Genomic DNA, 12051 nt, shown 5'->3' with positions numbered 1-12051 from the left:
CTCAGACATCTCCCCCTCCCTCCATTTACCCTCCTTACATTCCCTCTCACTCCCTCTTTACTTCTCCCTTCTCTTTCCCTCTTCTCCTCACTTTGGTGTATCCATACAATTCAATTTGTTTTTTACAATAAAAGTAGAAAAAGAAAAAAAGAAAAAAAAAAAAAAACGACAGTACACAAGTGAATTCTTATTGTTCTAAGGATTGAAACTGTAATTCCACCCTCCCCCCTCCCCCCTATAATCCCCCCTCCCTAACCCCCTTACGGCTTCGCAAGTCCCATGCCCGGCATAATTCTTTAACAAGCATTTGAGTATAATAAGGCCAGCTAACTTTAAAATTTAAAAAAAATAAGATAAAAGTAAAGCCAAAAAGAAAAAGGAAAAATAGTAGAAAATAAGAAATAAAAAAAAAAAAACACCCACACTCACACACAAAAAGAAGAAAGAAACAAAAAGGGTCATAAACCCACTACGTTAACACAGCTTCCCATTATCTGTAAATCTTAAACAATGTGACTCATTCCAAATTTCGATTATTTTGCTACTTGCAGGGTTTCAAACTGTATTAGAGCCAGGTAAGTTGATCAATTAGAATTCCCCAACTAAAAATCTCCTTGCTTTGTCTATCTATTCAAACCTTTAATTTATCTCTTTTTTATCCAAGTATCCAAACCTTTCTATAACACCATTAACTCAAATACTTCTTTCATTTTTCATTTCCAACACCTCCCTTTCTATCCTTACCCACCTCCACATATAAATTTTTTACCTTCCACCCTGCCAGTAAAGCCAAAAAGAAAAAGGAAAAATAGTAGAAAATAAGAGATAAAAAAAAAAAAAACACCCACACTCACACACAAGAAGAAAGAAACAAAAAGGGTCATAAACCCACTACGTTAACACAGCTTCCCATTATCTATAAATCTTAAACAATGTGACTCATTCCAAATTTCGATTATTTTGCTACTTGCAGGGTTTCAAACTGTATTAGAGCCAGGTAAGTTGATCAATTAGAATTCCCCAACTAAAAATCTCCTTGCTTTGTCTATCTATTCAAACCTTTAATTTATCTCTTTTTTATCCAGGTATCCAAACCTTTCTATAACACCATTAACTCAAGTACTTCTTTCATTTTTCATTTCCAACACCTCCCTTTCTATCCTTACCCACCTCCACATATAAATTTTTTACCTTCCACCCTGCCTTTATCCATATCCACATATATATTTTATCCACATTCATTGCTCCTCCCATATTTACTCCACTTTCCTGAAGATTCTCCGACCAAACTTTCTTAACCTTATATTGATATAGCAACTCAAACAAACATCAGCTTGCGTTCTAGCCCCATGTAATCTAATTAAACTTTCGCTGCCCTTCCCTCTCCCACGCACCTCCCAACTCCATTTGTCCCAAACCGCAACTCAAAAAGATCACAATTTCCACTCTCTTCGTCTAAGAAAATAGTTCATGCACAATTAGAGTTAGAGTTCAGACAAAACTTCTGTACAATATATGTCCACAATCAGCAACGCTTCTTTCAGTCTCCATGTCTCATCATCGATATGCCACTTTTCCATTTTATCCCAGACGGAAATCATAAAGCTTTAAAAACATCGCTTAGTCTTTATTCTTTAGTCTTCTGCCCTTCCGGAAGAGAAAAGCAACACGCTCCGCCTTGTAGCCACGTGTCTCGCTGTTTGTCTTCTCCTTCTCCCTGTCTCTCCCCAGATCCGGATGAATCAGGAAGTCCCGCCTTCAGGGTCTCGTAGTAAAATTTTCGGGCTTCACAGACGGAGTTAATGCGGTGTTTTTGGTTACCAAATGTAACTGTAATACCAGCTGGGACTTCCCATCTGTATGAAATCTGAGAGTTTCTGAGTTCTTCGGTTAAGAAAGCATACTGTCTTCTTGTTCTTAACATTTGAAATGGTATCTCCTTAAAAACAATCAAGTCGTCCCCATCAATTCTCAACCTCTTTCCGTAGAGCCTCTGTGTTATCTCATTTCTAGATTCCCTTGTGGTAAAGTATATTATTATGTCCCTCGGAAGCTGTCGCTGTTTTGCTACCCAAGAATTCTGGCGGTAAATTCTTTGAATCTGCCAATCAAAATTAAGTCCCGGACTTCCCACCAAGCGACTGAAAGCCTCAAAGAATGTCTGTTTCAAATTCTCCTGTTGGTTTTCACGCAGTCCTCTAACTCGTATAGCAAAGGCAGTCTTGTTATAATTTAATTTGACAAGTTCTTTTTGGGCAGATTCAATTTCCTGTTCTAACGTTTGAATTTTTGATATCAGATTAAGGTTAGTTTCTTCCAAAAGTTCCAATTTGTCCTCCGTTTCAGCAATATAATCTGTCATGACTGTCATTACTCCGATCATATCCTGCTTTGCCTGAGCAATTTTAGCATCAAATTGATCAGATAAATCCGAAATCAGTTGATTAATCTCCTGTCTGAAATCATTAAGCGTTTTGAGAAGGAATTCTTGTGTTAGCAAATCTCCCGTGGAGGGTGTAGGAGACAAGGGTAGCGGCTTCATAGCAGTTTTATTATTAAGGAAGCGCTTCTGTTTAGGTTTGGGAGCCATTCCAGAATAAAAATAAAAGACAAGCAATCAAGCAAGCCAAAAATCAAAGTCTGTGCTCCCCTCAGTTAATCTTTTAGCAATTAGTACGGAGAAGCTTTCAGGAGGGTAGGGTCAGCTAGCTGCGTCAGATCAAACACAAAAGCTACGAGATCGCCATCTTGTGACGCAGCTAAAAAAGAAAGGGAGCCGCGAAATTGAAGCTGGTATTTTAAATAGTAATAGAAGAAGTTCCTCGGGAATGGTCCCCGCCCGGATTGGCTTTTAAATAGCTTAGCTTTGTCCTGGGGGGGGAGGCAATCTGCCTAGGCTGCAAAAAAGGCAGCGCGGAAAACTGGCCGGAGTAAAGGCTCAGCTAATGTTGAACCTCTTCTCCATTCACAGCAAAAAGAAAAGCTATGAATTACAAAGAGATCCTAACGACTGACCTTCTCCCTGCCCCTTTCTGCCAGAAAGGGGAGATATCTATAGATCTTATAAGATATACGAACCAGAGTCCTGGCAGGAGCTTTATTGAGCTCCCGACGGCGGCAGCTCCTCCCCTCGAAGCCCGAAAGACAGTGAGTTCTGAAAGTGACTCATGTTTTCTATCTTTGGAGCTTCTTCCTGCCAAAGAAAACAATGCCGCTTCAGACACCCAGTGCTAAACTTCGGAATAAAAGAAGTTTAGAAAAGAACGAATGAATGAAGTGCTGCATGGGTTCCACCACAAATCCGCGAAGCCCTTATCCGCGGAGACATAAGCGCGAAGACTAATTTGCGCCGTTCTAAGCGCTAAGGAAAAACGCGACCCTACCGCGATGACATAATCGCGGAGGGCAAATCCGCGCATTCCCAAGCACTCAGTACCCTAAACCTAACCCTAAACCTAACCCTAAACCTAACCCTAAACCTAACCCTAAACTTAACCCTAAACCTAACCCTAAACCTAACCCTAAACTTAACCCTAAACCTAACCCTAAACCTAACCCCTAAACCTAATCCTAACTCTTACCTTAATTGAAATTGGCTTTCTGCTGCAGCGCCGTTTTAAAGCCCCCTTCTGTTGCCGTGCTGTTGTCGCAGCGGTGATGACGCGCGGTGATGACGTCGCGGCTTTAGCAACGCGCTTATGTCTCCGCGGATAAGGGCTTCGCAGTTTTGTCATGCCACGGCTGCATGAGCTTTGTAGTTCTCTCTTGCGTATGCACGCACAAGACATCCCAACATTTTGATCCTGTCCCAACCCAGGACACTTTTCAAGATTACCAGGAGATGTTCATCCAATTTGGCTACGTGGTCCTTTTCTCGTCGGCTTTTCCCTTGGCTGCCATGTGTGCCCTCATCAACAATATCATTGAAATCCGGAGCGATGCCTTCAAGTTGTGTACGGGGCTCCAACGGCCCTTCGGGCAGCGGGTGGAAAGCATTGGAGAGTGGCAGGTAAGCCTCATTTTTCCATCTGGTTGCAATTTAATAGTGGTGGGTTCCAGATCCCGTTGCAACCGGTACGCTTCAACGGGGCCGGGCGTCCACCATGTGCACGCACACAGCATGTGAATGCATACCCACCACCTATGATGCTCCAGTTGCTCGGCAGAGCGTTGCGCAAGCACCATACGTGTGCAAATGGCCCGGTTGGGTCAAATACAGGTAAGAAGAGTGGGCGGGCAGGTGGGCCCTCCGGAACACCGTACTGGAACGGCACCTGGTGCTCCCAGCAGACGCCGGTATACCCGTACCAGGGCGTACCGGACGTAACCCACCACTGAATTAACCAGTGGAAGGGCTTGTCTTCGGAAGTTGTGGGGGCTCCATCACTGGAGGCTTTTTGGGAAGAAATTGGGCAGTCCTTTGCCTGAAATCGTATAAGGCAGTGTTTCTCAACCTTGGCAACTTGAAGATGACTAGACTTCAACTCCCAGAATCCCCCAGCCAGCGAATGCTGGCTGGGGAATTCTGGGAGTTGAAGTCCAGACATCTTCAAGTTGCCAAGGTTGAGAAACACTGGTATAAGGTTTCCTGCTTCAGTAGTGGATTGGACTAGAAGACCTCCAAGGTCCCTTCCAATTCTTTTTTTGTTTTTTGTAAAAGGCTTTTTATTTTCATTCTCTTATATATAGTTACAGGTATACATAATTATTGTTCTTATTTATCTTTATCACTTTTACATGTTTGTTTTTCTATATAAAAAGTTAAGATATACATCCCAGGTTGCTTTTGTTACCATCCCATACACCTACTTTGTATTGTCAACACCCCATGTTTAATTTTCTTCTTACCCTCCTTCCCTTCTCTTTCTTCCTTCCTCTTTTCCTTTCCTTTTCCTACTTCCTTTATCTCTCCCCTACTCCTCTCTTCCTCTTCCCCCTCCTACCCTCCCTCTTTCTCTTTCTTCCTTCCTCTTCTCCTTTCCTTTTCCTACTTCCTTTACCTCTCCCCTACTCCTCTCTTCCTCTTCCCCCTCCTACCCTCCCTCTTTCTCTTTCTTCCTTCCTCTTCTCCTTTCCTTTTCCTACTTCCTTTACCTCTCCCCTACTCCTCTCTTCCTCTTCCCCCTCCTACCCTTCCTCATCTTTCGATCCATTCCCTCCTTCCTCTCCTTTCCTCTTCCTTCCTTCTCTCCCCTTTCCTCTCTTCCTCCCCTACTTTCTTCCTTTCCTTTTCTGTTGTGCCTGTCTCTTTTCAGCTCTGAACTGGTGTATTTTCAGGGTGGTTTTCCCACAAACCCTGTTATAATTTTATTCTTATCCTTTCCTATTCCCTTTTCTTCATTATCATATCCTAACAAGGTCCCTTCCAATTCTATTGTTTTTTTCTGCTCTGTCCCAACTTTCATGAAGGCAATAGTCCCTCCCTTCTGGGCCAGGGACAAACTGATACAGGTAGACCTCAATTTACGACCATTCATTTAGCAACAATTTGAAGTTAAAATGGTGGTCATACTGCACCATGGCAGCCCTCCTCCCCATGGTAACATGATTCGGAGGCTTGGCAACCAGCTATATTAATGACAACTGCAGGTTTATTTTTAAAAGCATATGGCATCCATAGCCAGAAAAGTCTACCATGCTTTTTAACACAGAGTAGTTCTGGCAACCTTGTTAGTTCACACATGCATGCTGTTCCACGTTGCATCACAGGGGGCAAACTAGCTTTGCACCAACAACCTAGCGGTGTTTGGAACTGCAGTGTCCCGGGCTCTCACAATAGCAATAGCAATAGCAGTAAGATTTATATATACCGCTTCATAGGGCTTTCAGCCCTCTCTAAGCGGTTTACAGAGTCAGCATATTGCCCCCACAGTCTGGGTCCTCATTTCACCCACCTCGGAAGGATGGAAGGCTGAGTCAACCTTGAGCCGGTGAGATTTGAACCACCAAACTGCAGATAACAGTCAGTTGAAGTGGCCTGCAGTACTGCACTCTAACCACTGCGCCACCTCGGCTCTATCAGCATCTATCATCTTTCCAACTGGTTTCCAATAAGCAAGTCAATGGCAAAATCTGGATTCCCTTAACGGCTGCTTAATCTGCTTAACAACACTGGCAAAAAGTCATGACACTCGTGTGCGGTCACATAATGACTCACTTAATGACACTACCTAGCAACAAGAGTTCTAATCTGAATTGTGGTGTAAATGGAGGTTTACCTGTATTTGGAGGTAAATCGCACCTGATTAGGAAAACTCTGTTTACTTACCTGAAAGCCGTTGATTGACAGCTCACTGCTCCTCTTCCACAAATGAATGTTATTTTTCCTCCCTTTTGGTTAGTTTATTCTATTGAATAGCTCTTGGGTCATATCAAAGTGCAGAGTTCCAGGCAGAAATTATTATTGAAATCTGATAAAAAAAATAATTTAAAATGGAATTGGATACAATTGGTGAAAATCATTGGCTTGTAGCCGTTGCCGTATCGTGTGGCAGTGAGTCCTGTATATTGTTTGAAGGACATGCCCTTTTGTCTGTCATTCTGTGGGTTCCCTCAAGTTTGTTTTTGTTATGCTATACATTGTAGAGTTTTTCTTTCCCAGTTGCTAAAAGAAGAGAAGGATTCTTCTCAAGTCAGTTCTTGAAAGAGATTCATATTTTTTTAAAGGCATTTTTCTCTACCTCTGCAGAAAGTGATGGAGGCCATGGGGGTCCTGGCCATTGTGGTGAACTGTTACCTGATTGGCCAGTGTGGGCAGCTGCAGCGTCTTTTTCCATGGCTGAGTCCAGAAGGTGCTATAATCTCTGTGGTGGTGCTAGAGGTAAGAGTGTGATCGGCTTCCGCTTCTTCTTCTTTTCCTCTATGGGCAGTCCTTGAATTACAACCATTCATTTAGTGACCATTTGAAGTTACAAGAGCACCGAAAAAGTGCCGTTCTTCACACTTGCGACATTGCAGCATCCTCATGGTCGCATAATTAAAATTTGGACGCTTGGCAACTGACTCATATTTATGACGGTTGCAGAGTCCCCCGGGGTTGTGTGATCACTTTTTGCGACCTTCTGACAAGTCATTTGGGAAGCCAGATTCACTGAACAGCCATTAACTTAACAACTGCAGTGATTCACTTAACAATTGTGGCAAGAGAGATAATAAAATAAGGCAAAACTCAAATGTCTCGCTTGGCAGTGGAGATTTTGAGTTCAATTGTGGTCGTAAGACAAGAACGACCTGTATTATTACTTTGGTGGACTTGCCAAACTTTATTTTCCGTTTATTTCATATTCATCCAACCATTGAGAAAGAACAGAGGACAATTAGAAGGTGTGCTGATACTTAACAGTGAAGCGGTAGAACTCAGTGAAGCGGTAGAAGTGATGTTCCAGTGCCTGGAGTCTGTCAGGGTCTGGATGGGAGCGAACAAGCTTGCACTCAATCCCGACAAGACTGAGTGGCTATTGATGCTCCCTCCCAAGGATGGTCCAGCTATTCCATCTCTTAGCCTGAGGGGTGAAATTATACGCCCCTCAGAGAGGGCTCGCAATTTGGGAGTCCTCCTGGATCCACAGCTGACACTAGAACATCACCTGTCGGCTGTGACCAGGGGAGCCTTTGCCCAGGTTCGCCTGGTGCACCAATTGCGACCCTATCTGGACCGGGAGGCCTTTCGGATAGTCACTCATGCCCTCGTCACCTCAAGACTGGATTACTGTAACGCGCTCTACATGGGGCTGCCCTTGAAGAGTGTTCGAAGACTTCAGCTAGTCCAGAATACAGCCGCGCGAGCGATTGTGGGTGCACCTAGGTACACCCACATTACACCCATCCTCCGCGAGCTGCTCTGGCTTCCCATTGGTCTCCGGACACACTTCAAAGTGCTAGTCGTTACTTTTAAAGCCCTACATGGTATCGGACTTGGCTACCTGAGAGACTGCCTCCTGCCAATTACCTCCCAGAGACCTATTAGATCTCACAGATTAGGCCTCCTCCCGATTCCATCTGCTGGTCAATGTCGGCTGGCGACCCCCTGGGGGAGGGCCTTCTCTGTAGCTGTTCCGGCCCTTTGGAACAATCTCCCCATTGAGATCCGGACCCTTACTACCCTTCCGGCCTTCCGCAAAGCGACCAAGACCTGGCTGTTCCGGCAGGCCTGGGGCTGTTGACTTATCCAGCCCCATCCTAAGTCATGAATGTTGTTGAATTTTTAATTGTTGTTTTTTATTTTTTATATCCCCTCCCTTCCCTTCTTATTTGTAAGCCGCCCTGAGTCTTCCAAGAGTGGGCGGCATACAAACTAATAAAATAAATAATAAAATAAATAAACATGATTACGGTGCAGGATTTTTGTTTTATCGTTTTTAATTATTGTTTTCAGAGTGGTATTCAGCCACTTTCACTCTGTGGGGTTCAGACTGCTTCTGGCAAACCGGTAGTGGAAATTTTGAGTAGTTTGGAGAACCTGCAAATACCACCTCTGGCTGGCTCCACCCTCCCACCGTTCCCTGTCCTATATTCCCTTGTTTTTTAGCTCAGCTGATTTGTGTGGCAGAGCAGCTGCCTCCAGAGGTTGTGAATGCCCCAACACTGGAAGTCTTTAAGAAGATGTTGGATAGCCATTTGTCTGAAACGGTATAGAGTTTCCTGCCTACGCAGGGGGTTAGACTAGAAGACCTCCAAGGTCCCTTCCAACTCTGCTATTGTATTATTGTAAGCAGATTGCCATGCCTCAGCTGAGCTAAACAACAGCTCAGCTCACCACCGCTTACAACGAGAGTGGTCTTTGAGTGCTGCGCGTGCGTGCAAAGCACTCTCTCAAAGAACCAGTAGGAAAAGATTTGGAATCCCACAGATGATTGTTTTATTTATTGGTAGTTTATTATGGTTGTGGTAAGCCACTCAGAAGTGCATAAGGTGAGCAGCCGTATAACTCTTTTAAATAAATATGTTGCTGGATTAAAGCCAGGAATAATGGTTGCCCTCATTTTATTCAGCTTAACGCTCAAGATTGTACGCTCCAGACTTCAACAATACATACAACAAAAACAATTAGATGAAAATGCTGCATTCAGAATTGGGAAGGACACCCAGGAGGGAGACAGTGCGTTCTTGAGAAGAAAGAGGCAACTTCAATGGTGGGATCTGGCCGGTTTAACAACTGGTTCAGTGATTGTGTGACGCATGCTGTGCATGCACGCACAATTTTCCCACAATTTACCTTCAACGTTACTGCTTGGGAAGTAACACAGATGAGACACGGCAGAGCGGAGCTAATCAGTTGAGAGGATATAGATAAGCAAAGCACAAGGATAGGCGGGCCCACCTGATCGTCAGAGAGAACCGGTTCGCTCTCAACTGATCGTTGGAACTACCAGTTCGCCCAAACTGGCTGAATCCCACCCCTGGGCAACTTGCTTACTGGTTAGATTGATATCAGACCTTAAACCAAGAATGTTGATTGGTTGCAAGGTTTTTGTGCATTCTTTCCATAGTCATCACTTGCAATTTATATGAATCACATAATATCAAATTGAATATGTATACATTATCATTATACCTCATTTGTTTGACTGTCACTATTATTCCTTCATTTTAAACGAGATATACTAAATATTGGGTTCATTTATATTATAACAATTCATTACATCATCTTCAATCTATCCAATAATAATATATATTTACGTTATATTCAGTATCATTCTATTATTCTTGTATTGATAACATTCTCTAGTATCTTTCATTTCCATATTTTTTATCTAACCATTAATAAAATAAATCCCATATCTTATAAAATTGTTTATCTTCTTGTTCTCTAATTTCAAATATCAATTTACTTATTTCAGCACATTCCATTATTTTACGAATAACTTCCTCCTGCATTGGTATTTTCATTCATATGTATGTATGTATGTATGTATGTATGTATGTATGTATGTATGTATGTATGTATGTATTTAGTGTCACCTTTATTTATTTATCAGCACAAATACTATATATATATATATATATATTCATTGTTAATCATTTATTTGATTATAACTATTATTACTTCATTTTATGCGTAATATTCTAAGTTTAAATTTCAATTAGTTTTTATTATAGCATTTCATTACATCATCCTGTATCCTTCCAATAGTAGTGCAATTTTATATCTCCTGCCATTTGTAGTATTTGTGTTCTAATTGCTTTTTTGGTAGATCTTATATGGACATCTCTTGGCAACTTGTTTTCCATTGCATATCTTGTAAAGACTCAAGACCCCTCGTCTGTTCCTTCCATCAACTTCCCTTTGGTTATCACTGATGCTTCTGCCAAAATTTATATCATTACATCTGCCAAATTTTCTCCCTTCTTCTATATTCTGGAATCTGAGGTAAAATTCTAATCTGTCAATCTCCCATTCCAATATTCCACTCGTGTCTTTTCCATCCACACTCAATCTGCTGTCAATATCACCAATTTTCTTATCTTTTTGTTCATCTTTTTATTCAATTTTTTGAAATCTGTCCTATTTCATCATCATTTGATAAGTAAATTTTTTCATCTATTTTTTCTGTTCTTTGTTCAATATTCTCCATTCTCTTTTCAATGCTCTCTGTTCTTACTTGTATTTTTTGAATTTCTTGCATAATCATCTATAATGTCACTTCCTTTTCTTTTCCGTGCTGCAACATTCCTCCAGATAGCAAACACTGCCACTATATAGAATAAAGATTTTTTATTAAGTTCCAAACAAATTCACTGCAATCTTCTCTCTTTCAAGTCAAGGCTTTCTTTTCACTCCAGTCCAACTACTGATAGTACCCCAGAGGAGCACCTGTATAAACAATCCGTGCTCCTCCCACTATCATTTTCAATAAACAAACTCAAAAGACCTTGAAATGTATATCAAATGTTTAAAGAAAGGAAAAAAAACCAATGTTTCCAAGCTTCCAAGCCTCTAAGTGGCAGTGTTACTTCTTTTTTTCTACTTTTACTCCCCTCTTTATATTCCAGGCTTAAGGAGAAAAAGAAAAGTTCTTAAGGAGAAAATGCAATAGAACGTTGGAAAAAAATGAAAAAAAAGTCTTAATCAATAGGTATTAAAAAAAGAAAAATAGAAGAAGAAGAAAATAAACCAGTCCGGTTTAAAAAGTAAGAAGCGTTTGTCAAAATTCCATCAATAAAAAGATTAAAAAGAAAAAAAATAACACACTAAGTTTGACTCAGGCTTAATATCGCCACTTAACCTCTTCTGTCTTCAATTTTAATTTTACTTTTGAACTTTTTGGGTGTTCTCTTCTCTAATAATAAAATTTATCTCACCAATTCGACACACTTTCTCTCCCGCTTTGCTTCTATTCTGGAGCTTTCCCGACTTTCAGTAGCTTCAATGGCTGCTTCTCTGTGGCCGGAAAAAAGGGCTTCTTCTGGATCTACCGGGGATTTTGCGGTGTCCCTGGGATCGTCAGGATGTGCCCTTCTCTATCACCGTCTCTACGGGATGGTTTAGGTCCAAAAGGACCGTCCAGCGGCAGAGATATCAACGGCGATCCTGGAACTCCAAGATCCCATGTTGTATCGTCGCGATGTCAGACCCACCTCCAAGAATGACACATGGCAGGCAGTTCTTCCAAGCTGAGTTCTTTATTGTTTTACACCTATAGACAAAAAAAAAAAAAATCTTGTCAGACTGAAGACTCCATTATCTGCATCTGCAATATACTCTGTGAGCCACAGGTAGTCCTCAACTGTACGACCACAATTGAGCCCAAAATTTATGTCACTAAATGAGACATTGAGTTTTGCCCCATTTTATGACCTTTCTTGCACAGTTGTTGAGTGAATCACTGCAATTGTTGAGGTACGAACACAGCTGATCAATGAATATGACTTCCCCATTGACTTTGCATGTCAGAAGGTCATCATATAACCCTGGGACATTGCAATAATTATAAATATGAATCAGTTGCCAAGCAGCTGAGTTTTGATCATGTGACCATGGGGATGCCACAATGGCTGTGTGAAAAATGGTCATAACTCACTTTTAAAAAAATGATGATGTAACTTTGAAAG

General features: G+C 41.6%; 1 protein-coding gene across 4 annotated transcripts in view; it reads left to right on the top strand.

The window, feature by feature from the left end:
* ANO8 (anoctamin 8) overlaps positions 1–12051 on the top strand; it is a 102145-nt gene that overhangs the window by 75021 nt on the left and 15073 nt on the right. For all 4 annotated transcript variants that reach the window (XM_087702272.1, XM_087702264.1, XM_087702269.1 and 1 more), the window contains 2 exons: positions 3818–4009; positions 6689–6820. In XM_087702272.1, the coding sequence (XP_087558398.1) occupies positions 3818–4009; positions 6689–6820 (324 nt within the window). The remainder of the gene's footprint in view (positions 1–3817; positions 4010–6688; positions 6821–12051) is intronic.

This window comes from Thamnophis sirtalis, unplaced genomic scaffold (genome assembly GCF_051295495.1).
Source record: "Thamnophis sirtalis isolate CommonGarterSnake01/CBP01778 unplaced genomic scaffold, rThaSir2_p1.2 scaffold_1, whole genome shotgun sequence".
Taxonomy (NCBI): domain Eukaryota; kingdom Metazoa; phylum Chordata; class Lepidosauria; order Squamata; family Natricidae; genus Thamnophis; species Thamnophis sirtalis.
This window is presented reverse-complemented; position numbering and strand designations above follow the sequence as displayed.